General features: G+C 51.7%; 1 protein-coding gene and 1 long non-coding RNA gene across 2 annotated transcripts in view; one reads left to right on the top strand and one right to left on the bottom strand.

Annotated features, from left to right (window-relative positions):
- LOC132208271 (uncharacterized) overlaps positions 1-23,096 on the bottom strand; it is a 52,941-nt gene that overhangs the window by 13,550 nt on the left and 16,295 nt on the right. The gene's annotated exons all lie outside the window — the stretch shown is intronic.
- Positions 1-23,096, top strand: part of LOC125449731 (semaphorin-7A) — a 31,925-nt gene that overhangs the window by 5,702 nt on the left and 3,127 nt on the right. Inside the window, exons 5-13 of the mRNA XM_059643942.1 lie at positions 989-1,100; positions 3,842-3,949; positions 4,292-4,428; positions 7,830-8,008; positions 11,228-11,339; positions 16,054-16,243; positions 19,088-19,203; positions 20,023-20,195; positions 22,227-22,282. Of these exons, the coding sequence (XP_059499925.1) occupies positions 989-1,100; positions 3,842-3,949; positions 4,292-4,428; positions 7,830-8,008; positions 11,228-11,339; positions 16,054-16,243; positions 19,088-19,203; positions 20,023-20,195; positions 22,227-22,282 (1,183 nt within the window). The remainder of the gene's footprint in view (positions 1-988; positions 1,101-3,841; positions 3,950-4,291; positions 4,429-7,829; positions 8,009-11,227; positions 11,340-16,053; positions 16,244-19,087; positions 19,204-20,022; positions 20,196-22,226; positions 22,283-23,096) is intronic.

A 23,096-nucleotide genomic window follows, 5' to 3' on the forward strand; every position in this document is an offset into this window, starting at 1 on the left:
TATCCCTCCATTCCTTGCATATCTATCTGTTTATCTAAAAGCCCCTTAAGTGCCCCTAATGTACTTGCCCCCACCCCCTGGCAGCATGTTCCATACCCCTACCACCCTGTGTGTAAAAACACTTCCCCCTCTCACCTTAAATACATGCCCCGTAGACATTCCAACTCTGGGGAAAGACAATCTGACCATCACCCCTATCTGTGCATTCCATAATTTTACCGACTTCTGTCAAGTCTCCCCTCAACCTCCAGAGAAAACGACCCGAGTTCTTCTCGCCTCCCCTTATCGCTCATACCCTGTAATGCGGGCAGCATCCTGGTAAACCTCTCCTACACCCTCTCCACACCCTTCCTGTAACGTGGGGACCAGAGCTGAACACAATGCTCTAAGTGTGGCCGAACCAAACTCTCATAAAGCTGTAACACAGCATCCTGACTCTTGTACTCCATTCCCCGACCAATAAAGGCAGGCGTCCCATACGCCCTCTTAACTGCCCTCCCTACTCGTGTGGGTAAAGGTTGAGTGAGGGACACTTTAAAAAATTCATTCACAAGACGAGCCTTAAACCATCTAGAAACTATCCTGGTCTAACTTCATCGTTCTGACTTGGATAACCTCACGCTGGCTGCAAACTGTACCAGCCACAGCATTGCCCATTCACTCCCTCCACCCTTATTCCTTCGTGTGATGGTACACTGCTGCCTGCAATGCTGCCACGGTCCATTGTTAATGTGTAAGAATCACGGCCCTACTCCGAACATGTCTGTGATCCTGCCACCTCTTCCAGGTTTTCTCCGGGTGCTCCGGTTTCCTCCCACAGTCCAAAGATGTGCAGGTTAGCGTGGATTGGCCGTGCCAAATTGCCCCCAGGATTAGGTGGGTTATAGGGGGATGAGTCTGCGTGGAATGCTCTGAGGTTCGGTGTGGGCTTTTTGAGCCAAAGGGCCTGTTTGCACACGGTAGGCATTCTGTGATTCTTGTCTTACAGCGCGACAATGCGACACAATTGGCCACTGACAGACAAGGACACAGGATAGTGAAAGATGGGAGAGAGATCTCACCACCATCGCCAATGCAACCGCCGTCCACCACCACTATTGGTTAGTAATGGGCGAGGGCTCCAAGGCTATTACTCGGTGGGCATTCTTATGGTGAGGCCAGATGGCGGCCCACAAGTGGGCATCATACCCGCTCCCTGGTCACCATGCTTCAGCTGATCTGGCAAGTCCAGCTCTCGATGCAGAGGGAATGATGGGGGGATGGGTCGGGGTGGGGGAGCATTATCTTTCAGTCAGATGGATCACTGGTTAGCACTGCTGCCTCACAGCACCAGGGACCTGGGTTCGATTCCACCCTCGGATGTGGGGAATTTGCACGTTATCCCTGTGTCTGTAAAAGGTTTGGTCTGGCTTCCTCCCATGGTCAAGCTAGGGTGGATTGGCCATGCTAAATTGTCCCGTAGTGCCCAGGGATGTGCGGGTTAGGGTGGATTGGCCGTGCTAAATTGTCCCATAGTGCCCAGGGATGTGCAGGTTAGGGTGGATTGGCCGTGCTAAATTGTCCCGTAGTGCCCAGGGATGTGCGGGTTAGGGTGGATTGGCCGTGCTAAATTGTCCCGTAGTGCCCAGGGATGTGCAGGTTAGGGTGGATTGGCCGTGCTAAATTGTCCCGTGGTGCCCAGGGATGTGCGGGTTATGGTGGATTGGCCGTGCTAAATTGTCCTGTAGTACCCAGAGATGTGCGAGTTAGGGTGGATTGGCCGTGCTAAATTGTCCCGTGGTGCCCAGGGATGTGCGGGTTAGGGTGGGTTGGCCGTGCTAAATTGTCCCGTAGTGCCCAGGGATGTGCGAGTTAGGGTGGATTGGCCGTGCTAAATTGTCCCGTAGTGCCCAGGGATGTGCGGGTTAGGGTGGATTGGCCATGGGAGATGTAGGATTACAGGACTGTGGTGGGGTGGGGAATGCTGTTGAGTTAGGAGAAGTCCTGGACCCAGCAAGGCTAATTGGAACATGCACTCAAGCGAAGGGGGATTTACACACAGGAAGGTCACCTTCGTCCTTCCCCAAATCCAGCATCCCTGAAATAAAACATCACCCGCCCTGTTCGATGTGCTTTACTGGAGCTCAAAAAGGGGTAAAACAGGCAATTGTTTGGGTCCAATGGGAAGGAGTTTGGCTCCATTGGGATTGTTTAGGATGGGAGTGAATAGGAAGGGGTTGGGGTACATTGGGATGGTGTTCATGGAAGTGAATGGGAAGGGGTTGGGGTACATTGGGCTGGTGTTCATGGAAGTGAATGGGAAGGGGGTTGGTCCATTGGGATGGTGTACAATGGGAGTGAATGGGAAGGGGTTTGGGTCCATCGGGATGGTGTACAGTGGGAGTGAATGGGAAGGGGTTTGGGTCCATCGGGATGGTGTACAGTGGGAGTGAATGGGAAGGGGTTTGGGTCCATTGGGATGGTGTACAATGGGAGTGAATGGGAAGGGGTTTGGGTCCATTGGGATGGTGTACAATGGGACTGAATGGGAAGGGATTTGAGTCCATTGGGATTGTGTACATTGGGAGTGAATGGGAAGGGGTTTTAGTCCATTGGGATGGTGTACAATGGGAGTGAATGGGAAGGGGTTGGGATCCATTGGGATTGTGTACATTGGGAGTGAATGGGAAGGGGTTTGAGTCCATTGGGATGGTGTACAATGGGAGTGAATGGGAAGGGGTTTGAGTCCATTGGGATGGTGTACAGTGGGAGTGAATGGGAAGGGGTTGGGGTACATTCAGATGGTGTACAGTGGGAGTGAATGGGAAGGGGTTTGGGTCCATCGGGATGGTGTACAGTGGGAGTGAATGGGAAGGGGTTGGTGTCCATTGGGATGGTGTACAGTGGGAGTGAATGGGAAGGGGTTGAGGTACATTGGGATGGTGTTCATGGAAGTGAATGGGAAGGGGTTGGGGCACATTGGGCTGGTATTCATGGAAGTGAATGGGAAGGGGGTTGGTCCATTGGGACGGTGTACAATGGGAGTGAATGGGAAGGGGTTTGGGTCCATTGGGATGGTGTACAGTGGGAGTGAATGGGAAAGGGTTTGGGTCCATTGGGATGGTGTACAATGGGACTGAATGGGAAGGGGTTGGGGTACATTCAGATGGTGTACAATGGGAGTGAATGGGAAGGGGTTGGTGTCCATTGGGATGGTGTACAGTGGGAGTGAATGGGAAGGGGTTTGGGTCCATTGGGATGGTGTACAGTGGGAGTGAATGGGAAGGGGTTTGGGTCCATCGGGATGGTGTACAGTGGGAGTGAATGGGAAGGGGTTTGGGTCCATTGGGACGGTGTACAATGGGAATGAATGGGAAGGGGTTTGGGTCCATTGGGATGGTGTACAATGGGAGTGAATGGGAAGGGGTTTGGGTCCATTGGGATGGTGTACAGTGGGAGTGAATGGGAAGGGGTTTGGGTCCATTGGGAGTGTGTACAGTGGGAGTGAATGGGAAGGGGTTTGGGTCCATTGGGATGGTGTGCAGTGGGAGTGAATGGGAAGGGGTTTGGGTCCGTTGGGATTGCTAGAGTGGGAGTGAGTAGGAGAAGTGTTTGGAAGGTTTGGGTCCATTGGGATTGAACTTACAACAGAGCACAGCGACATGTCTTGTGTCAGGACTGTACTCTGTCCTGACATAGCCACACCCTGCTGCTCTTGTGTTGGGATTAGCCCTAACCTTAAGGCACTGATCCCTGGGTGGTTGACTGGGACAGGCTGCCTGTATGCCACTGTTAATGACCCGAGTGGTAGCGGAAATCCAGTTGGGTTTCATCTTCATGCTTCTCAATCTCTTGGCCACAGAGGGAAGCCTCTACTCAGCCATCGGTAACTCCTTCCTTGGCAGTGGTGCGATCCAGCGAAGCTATGGACGACTGAAGAGTTTGAGGACTGAAGACAAGTGGCTTCAAGGTAAGTGCGGAACGAGAGAGAGAGAGAGAGGATACTCTACTAACTGATACAAGGCATCGGACCTTCTCTAGATTAGAGCTGGCCGGGAGATGGACCCTATGGGAAATGGTGCAGTGCAGGATTTTGACTCAATGGGCACCACACTCTTGCAGACTTCCATCCGACTCTCGATGCAGGCCTGTGGTCCTGTTGCTGGCACTGTCCAGGGTCCTGCTTCTCCGACTGAGGCTCCATCTCTCAGAATACACGGGCCTGTGCTCTACAACACAGATTGGTTTCCCCCGGCCCCTCCTCTGACTTTGCTGTTAATGCATGACCAGTTATCGCTTCTTCTGTTCCCAGATCCGAGGTTTGTGGGATCCACCTGGATTAGGATGACGGACAGCAGTAAGGACGAGATCTACTTTTTCTTCAGTGAGTCTGATGGCAGTGAGGTTTCAGAGCGAGCCGTCAGGTCCTGCATTGGACGGGTGTGCAAGGTAAAGCACGGGATCAAAGCATTAAACCAGATCCCGAGGAGATTAGCTCAGGACTTCCCCCATTACAGTCTCTGTCAAAGCAGACAGGAGCCTCTGTCCGTTACAGTCCCAGTAAAATACAGGCAGGGCTCTCAGTCCGTTACAGTCCCAGTAAAATACAGGCAGGAGCCTCTGTCCGTTACAGGCCCAGTAAAATACAGACAGGGGCCTATGTCCCTCACAGTCCCAGTAAAATACAGGCAGGGGCCTCTGTCTGTTACAGTCCCAGTAAAATACAGGCAGGGGCCTCTGTCCGTTACAGTCCCAGTAAAATACAGGCAGGAGCCTCTGTCCCTCACAGTCCCAGTAAAATACAGGCAGGGGCCTCTGTCTGTTACAGTCCCAGTAAAATACAGGCAGGGGCCTCTGTCCATTACAGTCCCAGTAAAATAGAGGCAGGGATCTCAGTCCGTTACAGTCCCAGTAAAATACAGGCAGGAGCCTCTGTCCGTTACAGGCCCAGTAAAATACAGGCAGGGGCCTATGTCCCTCACAGTCCCAGTAAAATACAGGCAGGGGCCTCTGTCTGTTACAGTCCCAGTAAAATACAGGCAGGGGCCTCTGTCCGTTACAGTCCCAGTAAAATACAGGCAGGAGCCTCTGTCCCTCACAGTCCCAGTAAAATACAGGCAGGGGCCTCTGTCTGTTACAGTCCCAGTAAAATACAGGCAGGGGCCTCTGTCCATTACAGTCCCAGTAAAATAGAGGCAGGGATCTCAGTCCGTTACAGTCCCAGTAAAATACAGGCAGGGGCCTCTGTCCATTACAGTCCCAGTAAAATAGAGGCAGGGATCTCAGTCCCTCACAGTCCCAGTAAAATACAGGCAGGGGCCTCTGTCCGTCACAGTCCCAGTAAAATACAGGCAGGAGCCTCAGTCCGTTACAGTCCCAGTAAAATACAGGCAGGAGACTCTATCCGTTACAGTCCCAGTAAAATACAGGCAGGGGCCTCTGTGCCTTACAGTCCCAGTAAAATACAGGCAGGGGCCTCTGTCTGTTACAGTCCCAGTAAAATACAGGCAAGGGCCTCTGTCCCTCACAGTCCCAGTAAAATACAGACAGGGGCCTCTGTCTGTTACAGTCCCAGTAAAATACAGGCAGGGATCTCAGTCCCTTACAGTCCCAGTAAAATACAGGCAGGAGCCTCTGTCTGTTACAGTCCCAGTAAAATACAGGCAGGGATCTCAGTCCGTTACAGTCCCAGTAAAATACAGGCAGGGGCCTATGTCCCTCACAGTCCCAGTAAAATACAGGCAGGGGCCTCTGTCTGTTACAGTCCCAGTAAAATACAGGCAGGAGCCTCTGTCCCTCACAGTCCCAGTAAAATACAGGCAGGGGCCTCTGTCTGTTACAGTCCCAGTAAAATACAGGCAGGGGCCTCTGTCCACTACAGTCCCAGTAAAATAGAGGCAGGGATCTCAGTCCCTTACAGTCCCAGTAAAATACAGGCAGGGGCCTCTGTCCGTTACAGTCCCAGTAAAATACAGGCAGGGGCCTCTGTCTGTTACAGTCCCAGTAAAATACAGGCAGGGGCCTCTGTCCGTTACAGTCCCAGTAAAATAGAGGCAGGGATCTCAGTCCCTTACAGTCCCAGTAAAATACAGGCAGGAGCCTCTGTCCGTTACAGTCCCAGTAAAATACAGGCAGGAGCCTCTGTCCGTTACAGTCCCAGTAAAATACAGGGAGGGGCCTCTGTCCGTTACACTCCCAGTAAAATACAGGCAGGAGCCTCAGTCCGTTACAGTCCCAGTAAAATAGAGGCAGGGGCCTCTGTCCGTTACAGTCCCAGTAAAATACAGGCAGGGGCCTCTGTCCGTTACAGTCCCAGTAAAATACAGGGAGGGGCCTCTGTCCGTTACAGTCCCAGTAAAATACAGGCAGGAGCCTCTGTCTGTTACAGTCCCAGTAAAATACAGACAGGGGCCTCTGTCCATTACAGTCCCAGTAAAATACAGGCAGGGGCCTCTGTCTGTTACAGTCCCAGTAAAATACAGGCAGGAGCCTCTGTCCGTTACAGTCCCAGTAAAATACAGGCAGGGGCCTCTGTCCGTTTCAGTCCCAGTAAAATACAGGGAGGGGCCTCTGTCCGTTACAGTCCCAGTAAAATACATGCAGGGGCCTCTGTCCGTTACAGTCCCAGTAAAATACAGGCAGGGGCCTCTGACCATTAGAACGTAGGAGAATTAGGAGACGTGATGGTCTAGAGAGATTATTGCTGGTCTGTTAATCCAAAAACACAGGTAATGTCCTGGGTTCAAATCCCACCACAGCAGGAATTCAATAAAAAAGTCTGGAATTATGAAAACAAGGCGTCGAGCTGGATGAACACTGCAGGCCAAGCACCATCAGTGGAGCAGGAAAGCTAACTTTTCGAGTCTGGAACCTTCTTCAGAAATGGGGGTGGAGGAAGGGATTCTGAAATAAATAGAGAAGAGAGGGGCAGGTGGATGGAAGGTGGATAAAGGAGCCGATAGGTTGAGAGGAGACGGACAGGTCAAGGAGGTGGGAATGGACCCAGTATAGGTGAGTGTAGGTGGTGTGAGGGTGGGGGTTTCTGAAGAAGGGTCATGCAGCATCAGAAGAGCAGGAAAGCTGAGGAAGGGGCCAGACCCAAAACGTCAGCTTTCCTGCTCCTATGATGCTGCTTTGTCTGCTGTGTTCGTCCAGCTCTACACCTTGATTTTTTGGATTATTTCCAGCGTCAGCAGTTCCCACGATCTCTGGAATTAAAGAGTTTAGTGATGACTGTGTATCCATTGCTGATTATCAAGAAAAAAACCCATCTGGATCACTAAATGTCTTATGGGGAAGGAAACTGCCATCCTTACCTGGTGTGGCCTACATGTGACTCCAGACCCACAGCCATGCGGTTGACTTTAAACTGCCCTCTGGGGCAATTAGGGATGGGTAATAAATGCGGTCTAGCCAGCGACACCCTCATCCCGTGAATGAATGAAAAAAGGACTTCAGTCAATGTAGACCACACCCAATGGACATTACTGTATCTGGCGTGTGGGGAGGGAGGCAGGGTAGGGTTATAGGCCTGAAGAGCCACCTCTGAGAGTAGGGCCTCAAGCTGAGGCCCGAGTGGGAGATGGGTGAGCTTTCAAACTGACGGGAGGAGACTGAAAACGTCCTGCAATTCCTGGGGCGAGAATGGAATCTCACCGAATTTCAATTCAGCCTACGTGTTGGAACAATGAACTAGAGCTGGTGTAGGCTTGCAGTTGGCCAATGGTGTTCGTGATTTGGACTCTTTTGAGTTGCTATTCCCAAACTAAGCCCAGACTATGAGCCATTTCCCAAAGGCGTAACTGTGCCTTATATTCGACCCCCCCTTTACTTTCCGCTGCCTCCTTCAGGTTGATGAGGGGTCATCGAAGAACACTCAAGACTCCTGGACAACTTTCTTAAAGGCTCGGCTAATCTGTGGCTTCCCGACCAAGCAGAGGTACTTCAACAAGATTCAAGACGTTGCTGTCCTCGACGTGGAGAACGAGCCTCACAGGAGCACAGTGTACGGGATCTTTTCCAGTTTGTGGTGAGTGCAGGGCGAGCATGGGGAACGCAGATATCATGTGGCCCATTATCCCATTAGTGTCGCTGGGGTCAAAATCCCGCAATTCCCTCCCGAAGTGGCATGGTGTGCCTGCCCACTGCATGTGGACTGCAGAAGTTCAAGAAGGCAGCTCACCCCCACCTTGTCAAGGGGCAATTAGTAATGGGCAATAAATGTAGGGCCACCAGAACTGAATAGAGTCATAGAGGTGTACAGCATGGAGACAAACCCTTGAGCCAAACTCGTGCATGCTGACCAGTTACCTGAAATTGATGCAGTCCCATTTAGGTCAGCAGAGGTGTACAGTGCGGAAATAGACCCTTCGGCCCAACCCGTCCGTGCTGGCCCAGATATCCTAAATTAATCTAGTGCCATTTGCCAACATTTGGCCCATATCCCTCCAAACCCTTCCTATCCATGTACCCATCCATGCTGTAACTGTACCAGAATCCACCACTTCCTCTGGCAGCTCATTCCACACACGCACCATCCTCTCTGTGAAAAAATTGCCCCTCACGTCCCTTTTAAACGTTTCCCCTCTCACCTGAAACCTCTGCCCTCTAGTTTTGGACGCGCCCAACCCCGGGGAAAAGATGATAGAATCCCTACAGTGTGGAAATAGGCCCACACCACCACGCCAAACCTAACCCTGCATTTCGCATGTCTAATGCAACTAACCTCTACATCCCTGGGCACTACGGGACAATTTAGCACGGCCAACCCACCCTAACTGGCACATCCCTGGGCACTACGGGACAATTTAGCACGGCCAATCCACCCTAACCTGCACATCCCTGGGCACTACGGGACAATTTAGCACGGCCAACCCACCCTAACCCGCACATCCCTGGGCACTACGGGACAATTTAGCACGGCCAACCCACCCTAACTGGCACATCCCTGGGCACTACGGGACAATTTAGCACGGCCAACCCACCCTAACCCGCACATCCCTGGGCACTACGGGACAACTTAGCACGGCCATTCCCACCCTAACCCGCACATCCCTGGGCACTATGGGGCAATTTAGCACGGCCAACCCACCCTAACCTGCACATCCCTGGACACTACAGGACAATTTAGCATGGCCAATCCACCCTAACCCGCACATCCCTGGGCACTACGGGACAACTTAGCACGGCCATTCCCACCCTAACCCGCACATCCCTGGGCACTATGGGGCAATTTAGCACGGCCAATCCACCCTAACCCGCACATCCCTGGGCACTATGGGGACAATTTAGCACGGCCAACCCACCCTAACCTGCACATCCCTGGACACTACAGGACAATTTAGCATGGCCAATCCACCCTAACCCGCACATCCCTGAGCACTACGGGACAATTTAGCACGGCCAACCCACCCTAACCTGCACATCCCTGGGCACTACAGGACAATTTAGCACGGCCGATCCACCCTAACCCACACATCCCTGGGCACTACGGGGCAATTTAGCACGGCCAGTCCACCCTAACCCGCACATCCCTGGGCACTACGGGACAATTTAGCACGGCCAATCTACCCTAACCCGCACATCCCTGGGCACTACGGGACAATTTAGCACGGCCAGTCCAACCTAACCCACACACCCCTGGGCACTACGGGACAATTAATCACAGCCAGTCCACCCTAAACCGCACATCTTTGGACTGTGGGAGGAAACTAGAGCAAACCCACACAAATGCAGGGAGAACCTGCAAACTCCATGCAGACAGTCACCTGAGGCTGGAACTGAACCAGGGTCCCTGGCGCCACAAGGCAGCAGTGCCAGCCACTGAGTCACCATGCCACCTATTCTTGGCTATTCACTCTATCCTTCCCCGCATGATGTTATAAACTGTATAAGGTCACCCCTCAGCCTCCGACAGTCCAGGGAAAATAGCCCCAGCCTCTCCCTATAGCTCAAACCTTGGCAACGTGCTTGTAAATCTTTTCTGAACCCTTTCATGTTTCACAACATCCTTCCTGTAGCAGGGAGACTGGAATTGAACGCAGTATTCCAAAAGGAGCCTAACTAATGCCCTGTACAGCTACAACATGTCCCTCCCAACTCCTATTCTCAATGCACTGACCAATAAAGCTAAACTCCCCCCGACCTTCAATGTATGTGCTCCCTCTCCCCACCCCCACCGTGCCCAGTGCCTATTTTGCCCCACGGGTACAAGCTATGAATGAGGTTACACTCTCGAAAAGTGATCTCACATACAGGTCTCTGCACAAACCCCATTTTTTACACACACCACAGGGATTAATGAGAATTTGTGGCAAGACTTTTCAAAGCACAAAGACTTGGTAGGCAAACTAAGGAATCTCTTAAGGTTAACGTGCAGGCACAGTCGGTGGTTAGGAAGCCAAATGCAATGTTGCCATTCATTTCGAGAGAGTTGGAGGAACAGGGATGTACTGCTGGGGCTGTGTCAGGATCTGGTCCAGATCACGTTCGGAATATTAAGAGCAGCTTTGGGCCCCGTATCTAAAGAAGGATGTGCTGGTCTTGGAGGGGGTTCTCAAGAATGGTCCTGGGGATGAAGAGCTTGCCGTACGCAGAGTGGTTGAGAACTCTGGATCTGTACGCAGTGCAGTTTAGAAGGATGACGGGAGGAATCTGATCGAACTTACAGAATACTGAGAGGCCTGGATAGACTGGATGTGGAGAAGATGTTTCCACGAGTGGAAGAGACTGGGACCCGAGGGCACAGCTTCAGGATGAAGGGACAACCCTTTAGAACTGAGATGAGGAAGAATTTCTTCAGCCAGAGGGTGGGGAATCTGTGGGACTTATTGCTGCAGAGGGCAAGTCATTCAGTGTCTTCAATACAGAGTCAGAGAAGTATACAGCACGGAAACAGGCCCTTCAGCCCACCTCGTCCATGCTGACCAGGTTTCCTAAACTGAAGAGTCCCATTTACCTCCCATGTCTCTCTAAACAATTCCTATCTGTTAGGACAGACGTGGATAGGTTCTTAATGAGTGAGAGGGATCAAAGGTTATGGGGGGAAGGCAGGAGAGTGGGGTTGAGAAACACATCACATGGTGGAACAGACTCGATGGGTCCAAATGCCTAATTCTGCTCCCTTTTCAAAATGTCTCCTAGAGAACCAGCTTTGTTGGTCAAACCACGAATGTGATGCCTGATCACAAACATGGTGGGGTAGTGAAGAATGGTGTTACTGATCCTTCTGGTGTTCTCTACTCCACAGGAACTCCACTGCAATCTGTGCCTACAAACAAGCGGACATAGACAGGGCGTTTAAAACCTCCAAGCTGAAGGGTTTCACTGGCAACCTGCCCGCAAGTCCAAGGCCAGGAACGGTACGGTGCCAAGGGACACAGAGATTCCCCTCCCCAAACCCCCCCTAACCACCTCTCATGTGGCCAGACAGTCATGTGCAGGGTGTCGACGGAAGGGCAGGGAGGCTGAACAACACCATGGTTTCATACAGCCTCAGCTGCTGTGAGGCTACACTGTGGTCAAATAGCCGAATGTGGGCACATGCCAACTTGCTGATGGTGATGGGTCAGGCTGGTACCAACACTGGGGAGCAAGCGACAGATGGTAATCTAATCAGGAGGGTAACAGATACCCCCTCCGGGGAGGGAGTCACAGACTGGAATCTAATCAAGGGGTTCGGGGTGGTGTATATACAGAATAACAGATACCCCGGGAGGGAGTTACAGACTGGAATCTGATTGAGGGGGTTCGGGGGGTTTATATACAGAATAACAGATACCCCCCGGGAGGGAGTTACAGACTGGAATCTGATCGAGGGGGTTCGGCGGGGTTTATATACAGAGTAACAGATACCCCCCGGGAGGGAGTTACAGACTGGAATCAGATCGAAGGGGTTCGGGGGGGTTTATATACAGAATAACAGATACCCCCCGGGAGGGAGTTACAGACTGGAATCTGATTGAGGGGGTTCGGTGGGGTTTATATACAGAATAACAGATACTCCCCGGGGAGGGAGTTACAGACTGGAATCTGATCGAAGGGGTTCGGGGGGGGTTTATATACAGAATAACAGATACCCCCCGGGAGGGAGTTACAGACTGGAATCTGATCGAGGGGGTTTGAGGTGTTTTATAGACAGAATGACAGATACCCCCCGGGAGGGAGTTACAGACTGGAATCTGATCGAGGGGGTTCGGCGGGGGTTTATATACAGAATAACAGATACCCCGGGGAGGGAGTTACAGACTGGAATCTGATCGAGGGGGTTTGGGGGGGGTTTATATACAGAATAACAGATACCCCGGGAGGGAGTTACAGACTGGAATCTGATCGAGGGGGTTTGGGGGGGGTTTATATACAGAATAACAGATACCCCCCGGGGAGGGAGTTACAGATTGGAATCTGATCGAGGGGGTCGGTGGGGTTTATATACAGAATAAGAGATGCCCCCCTGGGGAGGGAGCTACAGACTCGAATCTGATCGAGGGGGTTCGGGGGGGGGGGTTTATATACAGAGTAACAGATACCCCCCTGGGAAGGGAGTTACAGAATGGCAACGAGGGGGTTTCGGGGGGTGTTTATATACAAAATAAGATACCCCCCCCGGGGAGGGAGTTACAAACAGAATCTGATTGAGGGGGTTCGGGGGGGTTTATATACAGAATAACAGATTCCCTCTGGGAGGGAGTTACAGACTGTAATCTGATCGAGGGGGTTCGGGGCAGGGTTTATATACAGAGTAACAGATGCCCCCCTGGGAAGGGAGTTACAGAATGGAATCTGATCGAGGGGCTTTTTGGGGGTTTATATACAGAGTAACAGATACCCCCCGGGGAGGGAGTTACAGACTGGAATCTGATCGAATGGTTCGGGGGGGGTTATATACAGAGTAACAGATACCCCGGGAGGGAGTTACAGACTGGAATCTGATCGAGGGGTTCGGTGGGGTTGATATACAGAATAACAGATACCCTGGGAGGGAGTTACAGACTGGAATCTGATCGTGGGGGGTTCGGGGTGGTTTATATACAGAATAACAGATACCCCCCGGGAGGGAGTTACAGACTGGAATCTGATCGAGGGGGTTCGGGGAGGTTTATATACAGAATAACAGATACCCTGGGAGGGAGTTACAGACTGGAATCTGATCGAGGGGGTTTCGGGGGGGGTTTATATACAGAATAACAGATACCCCGGGAGGGAGTTACAGACTGGAATCTGATCGAGGGGGTTCGGGGGAGGGTTTATATACAGAGTAACAGATACCCCCCGGGGAGGGAGTTACAGAATGGAATCTGATCGAGGGGGTTCAGGGGGGTTTATATACAGAGTAACAGATACCCCGGGAGGGATTTACAGACTGGAATCTGATCGAGGGGGTTCGGGGTGGGGTTTATATACAGAATAACAGATACCCCGGGAGGGAGTTACAGGCTGGAATCTGATCGAGGGGTTTGGGGGGGTTTATATACAGAATAACAGATACCCTCCGGGAGGGAGTTACAGACTGGAATATGATCGAGGGGGTTTGGGGGGTGTTTATATACAGAATAACAGATACCCCCCGGGAGGGAGTTACAGACTGGAATCTGATCGAGGGGGTTCGGGGAGGTTTATATACAGAATAACAGATACCCTGGGAGGGAGTTACAGACTGGAATCTGATCGAGGGGGTTTCGGGGGGGGTTTATATACAGAATAACAGATACCCCGGGAGGGAGTTACAGACTGGAATCTGATCGAGGGGGTTCGGGGGAGGGTTTATATACAGAGTAACAGATACCCCCCGGGGAGGGAGTTACAGAATGGAATCTGATCGAGGGGGTTCAGGGGGGTTTATATACAGAGTAACAGATACCCCGGGAGGGATTTACAGACTGGAATCTGATCGAGGGGGTTCGGGGTGGGGTTTATATACAGAATAACAGATACCCCGGGAGGGAGTTACAGGCTGGAATCTGATCGAGGGGTTTGGGGGGGTTTATATACAGAATAACAGATACCCTCCGGGAGGGAGTTACAGACTGGAATATGATCGAGGGGGTTTGGGGGGTGTTTATATACAGAATAACAGATACCCCCCCCGGGAGGGAGTTACAGATTGGAATCTGATCGAGGGGGTCGGTGGGGTTTATATACAGAATAAGAGATACCTCGGGAGGGAATTACAGAATGGCAACGAGGGGGTTTCGGGGGGTGTTTATGTACAGAATAAGATACCCCCCCCGGGGAGGGAGTTACAAACAAAATCTGATTGAGGGGGTTTGGTGCGGGTTTATATACAGAGTAACAGATGCCCCCCTGGGAAGGGAGTTACAGAATGGAATCTGATCGAGGGGGTTTTGGGGGGGTTTATATACAGAGTAACAGATACCCCCCGGGGAGGGAGTTACAGACTGGAATCTGATCGAGGGGGTTCGGGGGAGGTTTTTTATACAGAATAACAGATACCCCCCGGGAGGGAGTTACAGACTGGAATTAGATTGAGGGGTTCGAGGTGGTTTATATACAGAATAACAGATACCCCCCGGGGAGAGAGTTACAGACTGCAATCTGATCGAGGGGGTTCGGGGGAGGGTTTTTATACAGAATAACAGATACCCCCCGGGAGGGAGTTACAGACTGGAATTAGATTGAGGGGTTCGAGGTGGTTTATATACAGAATAACAGATACCCCCCGGGGAGGGAGTTACAGACTGGAATCTGATCGAGGGGGTTCGGGGTGGTTTAGAAACAGAGTAACAGATACCCCGGGAGGGAGTTACAGACTAAAATCTGATCGAGGGGTTCGGGGAGGTTTATATACAGAATAACAGATACCCCCCGGGAGGGAGTTACAGACTGGAATCTGATCGAGGGTGTTGGGGGTGGTTTATATACAGAATAACAGATACCCCGGGAGGGAGTTACAGACTGAACTCTGATCGAGGGGGTTCGGTGGGGTTTATATACAGAATAACAGATACCCCCCGGGGAGGGAGTTACAGACTGGAATCTGATCGAGGGGGTTCGGGGTGGTTTATATACAGAATAACAGATACCCCCCCGGGAGGGAGTTACAGACTGGAATCTGATCGAGGGGGTTCGGGGTGGTTTATCTCCAGAATAACAGATACCCCGGGAGGGAGTTACAGACTGGAATCTGATCGAGGGGTTCGGCGGGGGTTTATATACAGAATAACAGATACCCCCCGGGGAGGGAGTTACAGACCGCAATCTGATCGATGGGGTTCAGGGTGGTTTATATGCAAAGTAACAGATACCCCCCGGGGAGGGAGTTACAGACTGGAATCTGATCGAGGGGGGTTCGGGGGGGTTTATATACAGAATAACAGATACCCCCCTGGGAGGGAGTTACAGACCGCAATCTGATCGATGGGGTTCAGGGTGGTTTATATGCAAAGTAACAGATACCCCCCGGGGAGGGAGTTACAGACTGGAATCTGATCGAAGGGTTTCGGCGGGTGTTTATATACATAATAACAGATACTCCCCCGGGGACAGAGTTACAGACTGGAATCTAAATGAGGGAATCAGGCGGTTTTATGAGTAGAATATCAGATACACGGGATGCAGTTACAGACCAGAATCTGACGAAGCAGCCATGTTTCTTATCCTCCCCAATCCAGACTGGGACTCCTCAATAATTGTTCAGGCTAATGAGTATAAATACAGTTTACGAGATCTGAATGCTGATGAGAATCGGAGGACTGCTTCAGAGGGTTCTCTCACTTTTTAGACATGAGGACTGTTGCAAGAATACCACGTTTGAAAGGGAACAGCAATTTATGCCTCATGGGAGAAAGGGGCTGGATTGTTTTAATGACACACCTGGGTTTGCTGGAGGGTAGATGCACTGACTTCTTTGGGGGTATTTGGAACACATTTGGGGCATCATGTTATTTTCTGAACTGTGCAACAACCCCTTGACTGATGAGAGTCAAACTTAGCCAACCAACCAGCACCCATGGCTGTTCTCCCTGCTAAGAATGGCGTTACTTGCGGCTGTCCTGATAAGTGCAGGAAGGAAAGGAGCAAAGTTTAATTTGCACCGTTCTCCTCTTGCTCCTGCAGTGTGGCATCAGCAATCTTCCAAAAAATGTCTTGTCAGCGATCAGGACCTACCCAGAGATTGAGGACTCCATCTCTCCCAGGGAAGACCAGCCGCTCTACACCATCAAGCACACCAGCTACACTAAGATCACAGTCGACCGGGTGAAGGCTGCGAATCAGAAATACCACCCCGTCCTGTTCATCGGCACAGGTATGCAGTGTGATCGCATCAATGTGTTTTCTTTTGAGTTCACTCATGGGTCAGCATTTATTGCCCATCCCCAATTTCTTTTTCCCTTTATTCATTCATAGGCTGAGGGCATTGCTGACCAGGCAGCATTTATTACCCATCCCTAATCACCCAGAGGGCAGTTAAGAGTCAACCACATTGCAGTGGGTCTGGAGTCACATGTAGGCCCAGAGCAGGTAAGGATGGCAGTTTCCTTCCCGAAAGGACATGACTGAACCCAGATGAGTTTTTCCTGACAATCGACACTGGGTTCGTGGTCATTATCAGATTCTTAATTCCAGATATTTTATTGAATTGAAATTCCACCATCTGCCGTGACAGGATCTGAATCCGGGTCCCCAGAATGTTACCTGGGTCTCTGGAATAACAGTCCAGCAGTAATACCCGTAGGCCATTTCCTCCACATATTGCCTAGGGGGCAGGTGAGGATGGCAGTTTACATCCCGAAAGAACATCACTGAGCCAGGCTGGGGTTTTTTTACCCCCACTATCGACAACTGATTCATCATCATCATTCGACTCTAGGTTCCGTATTTTTTAATTGGGTTCAAATTCCACCATCTGCCATGGCTGGATGTGAACCCGGGTCCCCACAACATTCCTGGGGTTCCTGGATTAATAGGTGGCTCAGTGGTTAGCACTGTGCTAAATTGTCCCGTAGTGCCCAGGGATGTGCAGGTTAGGGTGGATTGGCCGTGCTAAATTGTCCCGTAGTGCCCAGGGATGTGCGGGTTAGGGTGGGTTGGCCGTGCTAAATTGTCCCGTAGTGCCCAGGGATGTGCGGGTTAGGGTGGATTGGCCGTGCTAAATTGTCCCGTAGTGCCCAGGGATGTGCGGGTTAGGGTGGATTGGCCGTGCTAAATTGTCCCGTAGTGCCCAGGGACGTGCAGGTTAGGGTGAATTGGCCGTGCTAAAGTGTCCCGTAGTGCCCGGGGATGTGTGGGTTAGGGTGGATTGGCCGTGCTAAATTGTCCCATAGTGCCCAGGGATGTGCGGGTTCGGGTGGATTTGCCGTGCTAAATTGTCCCGTAGTGCCCAGGGATGTGCGGGTTCGGGTGGATTTGCCGTGCTAAATTGTCCCGTAGTGCCCAGGGATGTGCGGGTTAGGGTAGGTTGGCCGTGCTAAATTGTCCCATAGTGCCCAGGGATGTGCGGGTTAGGGTGGATTGGCCATGCTAAATTGTCCCGTAGTGCCCAGGGATGTGCGGGTTAGGATGGATTTGCCGTGCTAAATTGTCCCGTAGTGCCCAGGGACGTGTGGGTTAGGGTAGATTGGCCGTGCTGAATTGTCCCATAGTGCCCAGGGATGTGCGGGTTAGGATGGATTTGCCGTGCTAAATTGTCCCATAGTGCCCAGGGACGTGTGGGTTAGGGTGGATTGGCCGTGCTAAATTGTCCCATAGTGCCCAGGGATGTGCGGGTTAGGGTGGACTGGCCGTGCTAAATTGCCCCGTAGTGCCCAGGGATGTGCGGGTTAGGGTGGGTTGGCCGTGGAAAAGGCAGGATCACAGGGATAGGGTAGGAGGCTGGGACTGGGTGGGATGCTGTTCAGAGGATTGGTGTGGACTCGATGGGCTGAACAGCCTGTTCCCACTCCATAGGGATTCCATGATACTCAGTTGCCTTCACTTCCTTACAGAAGGATGTGGTTTGCTGGATTGGTACCTGCAATGAACTGTGTATCCAACAACCAGTAAGTCAGGCAGGTGGGGTCTGTTTTGCCCTGGGGGCTTGAATATTGAAGTGTGTAAGATTCTGAGCGGCCTGGACAAGATGGACGTTCCCTCTTGTGGTGGCCTCCCGAACTGAGGGAGCAGCGTTTTGAAATGAGGGACAAGAGACCAGGTGAGTAATGTTCCTCTTAGAGGGTTTTGGAGCCCTTTGCCTCATGTAATGGGTCACTGAAGCTTTTTAAGGCCGGTGGCTGGGTGGGTCATGAACATTCGGAACGGGATGGGATCCACCAGTGTCCAACCGTGGAAAATGCTCTGGGGAGGCCTAACGTTCGCTCCTGAAGCCTACATTCCCCTGCTACGTGAACCTACAGTGGGTCGCTCCAGACTGGTTGGGACCATAACATTCCTCCTGCAAAGCCCACTCTCCCTCCCGCCCTGGGGTGGGAAGAGGCAGGACCTCTTGTTGTTATTGACGGTAAATGTGAAGAGGCAACAGAGATGAAGCTGGAGAATGGGATGAAGAACGTCAGAAACTGGAGCAGGGGTAGGCCACTCGGATCCTTCAACCCTGCTCTGCCACTCAATAAGATCATTGCTGATCTTTTCGTGGACTCAGCTCCCTGTACCCTGCCCGCTCACCCTTAATCCCTTTCCTGTTCCAAAATCTATCTTTGCCTTAAAAAGAAATTCAACGAGGCAGCATCACTGGGCAGGGAATTCCACAGATTCCCAATCCTTTGGGTGAATAAGTTCCTCCTCAACTCAACCCAAAGTCTCCTCCCCCTTTATTTTGAGGCTATGCCCCCCTCGTTCCGGTGTCACCCACCAATGGGAATGTCCTCCCTGCTTCTACCTTATCTATCCCCTTCATAATTTTATGTTTCTGAAAGATCCCCCCCCCTTCACTCTTCTAAATTCCAAACAGTATAGTCCCAGTCGACACAAGTTAGAACCCACTGGAACAGTCCATGCTACTCTCCTTTATGAGCCTGTACACACACACTGCTCGAATGGCCTCTTGTCTCTATGAAATAGACCAGGCATGTTTAAGAGGCTGGCGGGTGTTTTGCCGGGTGGGTGCATGGGAGGCTCCCGATGGTAAATGCTTTGTGCTTGTTCTTCTTCAAAGGGAATGGGAAGATCCACAAAGTCCTGCACAACAATGGGGAGTCCTTTATCATCTCGGAGCTCAGCCCCTTTACGACTGACGCTCCCGTCTCAGCAATGACACTGGACTCCAGCACGGTAGGACTCTGATCAGCTGCTCTCACAGCCTGTCGCAGTGTCAATCAGTCAGGAACAGCCTGTCGTCACCTCTCTCTCTGTACCTCCTGGGGTCGAATTCTGCCTCACTCTGGCACGCTTAGAAGTGCCCCTGTTTTGGCAGGGGTGGGGGTTGGTGTGGCAGTGTTTGATCAGACTGAAGGCGCGACATAAATGCAGCCTGCACTCATCAGGTTGGAATCTTGCAAGTGAGCAGGACAGAGATGGGCGACAGAAAATTTGTTGGGGGTTGGGGGTGGGGTGGGGTGGTATAATTGGACCAGAACAGGACCTGTCCCCTGCATCAGTTCCAAGGTGGGGTTCAGGTGGTCATAGGCACAGAAACACACCCTTCGGCCCAACTTGTCTGTGCCGACCCAGATATCCTAAATTAATCTCGTCCCGTTTGTCAGTATTTAGCCCCCTATCCCTCTAAACCCTTCCTATCCACGTCCCCATAGCTGATCTCACTCTGGGTTGCATGCCCCCATCCGGGCGGGGGGGGGGGAATCACCAAGAGTCTCCCTGTCACTGTACCTCAGGAGGGGAGGATAAGGAGGGGAAAGAAGGTGGACGGAGGAAGTGGGTGGAAGGGCTACGTACTAAAGCATCGGGGATTGTCAGGAAAACCGAGGAGAGCAGGGACATTTGGGCTGGGATTGGCTCAGAGGCACAGACTCTCAGCTCCCAATGATCCTGCTTTTGCCTTCGGCGCCTGTGTTCGCTTGTCAACTTGGAAAGCGCCAGGGAGATGGCAAGTCAGGACGCAGACTGCTAACCGTCTCGCTTGTTCCAACCCAGGGACAGCTGTTCGTTGGGACCCCCTTGGAGACGGTCCGACTCCCCCTGGCGAACTGCGAGTCATATGGCAGCACCTGTCGGCAGTGTGTCGCTGCCAGAGACCCGTACTGTGGGTGGCATCAGTTCGGCAAGAGGTGTGTGCCAGTTGCTGGAGCACCGAACAATACTGAGAGGTATGTAAGAACAAAAGAAATGGGAGCAGGAGTAGGCCCCTTAAGCCTGCCCCTGCCACTCAATAAGATCGTGGCTGATCTTTTTGTGGACTCAGCTCCCCTTACCCGCTCACCCTTAATCACTTTCCTGTTCCATAAATCTATCTTTGCCTTAAAAACATTCAATGAGGCAGCCTCACTGGGCAGAAAATTCCACAAATTCCCAACGCTTTGGGTGAAGAAGTTCCTCCTCAACTCAATCCCAAATCTGGTCCCCCTTTAGTTTGAGGCTATGTCCCCCTCGTTTCACTCACCAAATGGGTACACGCTCCCTGCCTCTACCTTATCTATTCCCTTCATCATTTTATATGTTTCTACAAGACCCCCCCCCCCCAATTTATTCTTCTAAGAGAATAATCCCAGTCTACTCAATCTGTCCTCATATTCTGACCCTCTCAGCTCTGGAGCCAACCTGGCAAATCTCCCCTGGTCCCCATCCAGTGCCCAGTACATTCTTTCTCAGGTAAGGAGAAAAAAACTGTACAGTGCTCCAGGTATAGCCTCACCAGCTCCGTATACAGCTACAGCATAACCTCCCTGTTTGTAAACTCCATCCCTCTGGCAATGAGGGACAATATTCCATTTGCCTTCTTAATTACCTGCTGCAACAGCAAACCAACTTTGTGTTTGTATACTGGCCTCTGTGTAATGCGTCTGGCCAATCTCATTTCAGTGCTCCCATCCCCATTCCATCTCTCTCATACACTTTTTTGTGGACCCACTGTCTGTCTCCGATCGTGCAAACACTCAGCATCTTCCTACACCTGGCGCACTGGCAAACGATGCCATTTTCAATGGCCTTTGAACAGATTTGGACAGACATACACACCAGCAGGAGTGGGAACTACATTTCTGCTCCAGACAATGGACGCTAGGCCATTTCCAAACCATTTCCACTCCCCCTCCCATTCTTTAGATGACATGTCCATCATGGGCCTCCTGCACTGCCACAATGATGCCACCCGAAGGTTGCAGGAACAGCAACTCATATTCCACCTGGGAACCCTGCAGCCTAATGGTATCAATGTGGACTTCACCAGTTTCAAAATCTCCCCTTCCCCCGCCGCATCCCAAAACCAGCCCAGTTCGTCCCCTCCCCCCACTGCACCACACAACCAGCCCAGCTCTTCCCCCCCACCCACTGCATCCCAATACCAGTCCAACCTGTCTCTGCCTCCCTAACCGGTTCTTCCTCTCACCCATCCCTTCCTCCCACCCCAAGCCGCACCTCCATCTCCTACCTACTAACCTCATCCCACCTCCTTGACCTGTCCGTCTTCCCTGGACTGACCTATCCCCTCCCTACCTCCCCACCTATACTCTCCTCTCCAACTATCTTCTTTTCTCTCCATCTTCGGTGCACCTCCCCCTCTCTCCCTATTTATTCCAGAACCCTCACCCCATCCCCTTCTCTGATGAAGGGTCTAGGCCCGAAACGTCAGCTTTTGTGCTCCTGAGATGCTGCTGGGCCTGCTGTGTTCATCCAGCCTCACATTTCATTGTCAGATGCCTAGCGTCCATGACAATCAGCATGTGAACGGGAAATGTGTACACATGACTCCTGTTCCTGTCCTAGGAAGGATTGATGGTTGGGGACAGAGTGGAGGGAGCTTTCCTCTGTATCTCACCCCGTGCTGTTATTGGAAGTGTTTGATGGGGGGGACAGTGTAGAGGGAGCTTTACTCTGTATCTCACCCCGTGCTGGCCCTGTCCCTGGGAGTGTTTGATGGGGGGGGTGGGGCGGAAGACAGTGTAGAGGGAGCTTTACTCTGTATCTCACCCCGTGCTGGCCCTGTCCCTGGGAGTGTTTGATGGGGGGGACAGTGTAGAGGGAGCTTTACTCTGTATCTAACCCCAGGCTGCCCCTGTCCCTGGGAGTGTTTGATGGGGGACAGTGCATTCTGATGAAGACTGACTTTGACTGCAATATATAGTTTGCGGGTCTCACCAGGTGACAAGGTGCAATGAATATTGTTTTGTTTCACACCACAGTGAGATCCTCCAGAGTATTGAACAGCTCAATGTCTCGATCTGCGACGATGATGCAGGTAATCATTCTAGCTCTTTTACTGACTCAGACAGGTCAACTCTAACCTGGGGGGCAAATAACTCTCTGTTACTACCCCATCTGCACCTCAGGGTGTCCACTCGAGCTGCTTTTGCCGCCTGCCGACACCTCCGAGCTGGTCTGCACGTCAGCAAGGTGCCATGGGCTATTAGACTGTGAAGACTATTGCAACCAAGTTCTGATTTCTCTTTCCACACCTGCCTTTCCAACAGACCTTCGCAATGCGCTAAGCCCTACCCTTTTCCCTCCCTCATATTTCTTTAAAATTCATTCACAAGATGAGGGTGTTGCCGGTCAGCCAGCATTTATTGCCCATCCCTAATTGCCCAGAGGGCAGCTAAGACTCAACCACATTGGCTGTGGGCCTGGAGTCACATGTAGGCCAGACCAGGTAAAGATGACAGTTTCCTTCCCTAAAGCACATTAGTGAACAAGATGGGATTTTCCCAACAAGTGACACTGGATACATTAGACACTTAATTCCAAATTTCAACTGAATTTAGTTTCCACCATCTGCTGTGGTGGGATTTGAGCCCAGGTATCCAGAACATTACCTGGGTCTCTGGGTTAACAATCCAGAGATAATATCACTAAACCATCACCTCCCTTTTTGCTCCCTCCTCTGCCTCTCAGTCTAAAAGAGTAGAGAGGCTTTATTCTGTATCTAACCCTGTGCTGTCCCTGTCCCTGGGAGTGTTTGATTGGGGGGGGGAGGGGGAAACAGTGTAGAGAGAGCTTTATTCTGTATCTAACCCCGTGCTGTCCCCGATTTGCGAGAGGCTCCCCTCCTGACT

This window comes from Stegostoma tigrinum, unplaced genomic scaffold, assembly GCF_030684315.1.
Source record: "Stegostoma tigrinum isolate sSteTig4 unplaced genomic scaffold, sSteTig4.hap1 scaffold_345, whole genome shotgun sequence".
NCBI classification, from domain to species: domain Eukaryota; kingdom Metazoa; phylum Chordata; class Chondrichthyes; order Orectolobiformes; family Stegostomatidae; genus Stegostoma; species Stegostoma tigrinum.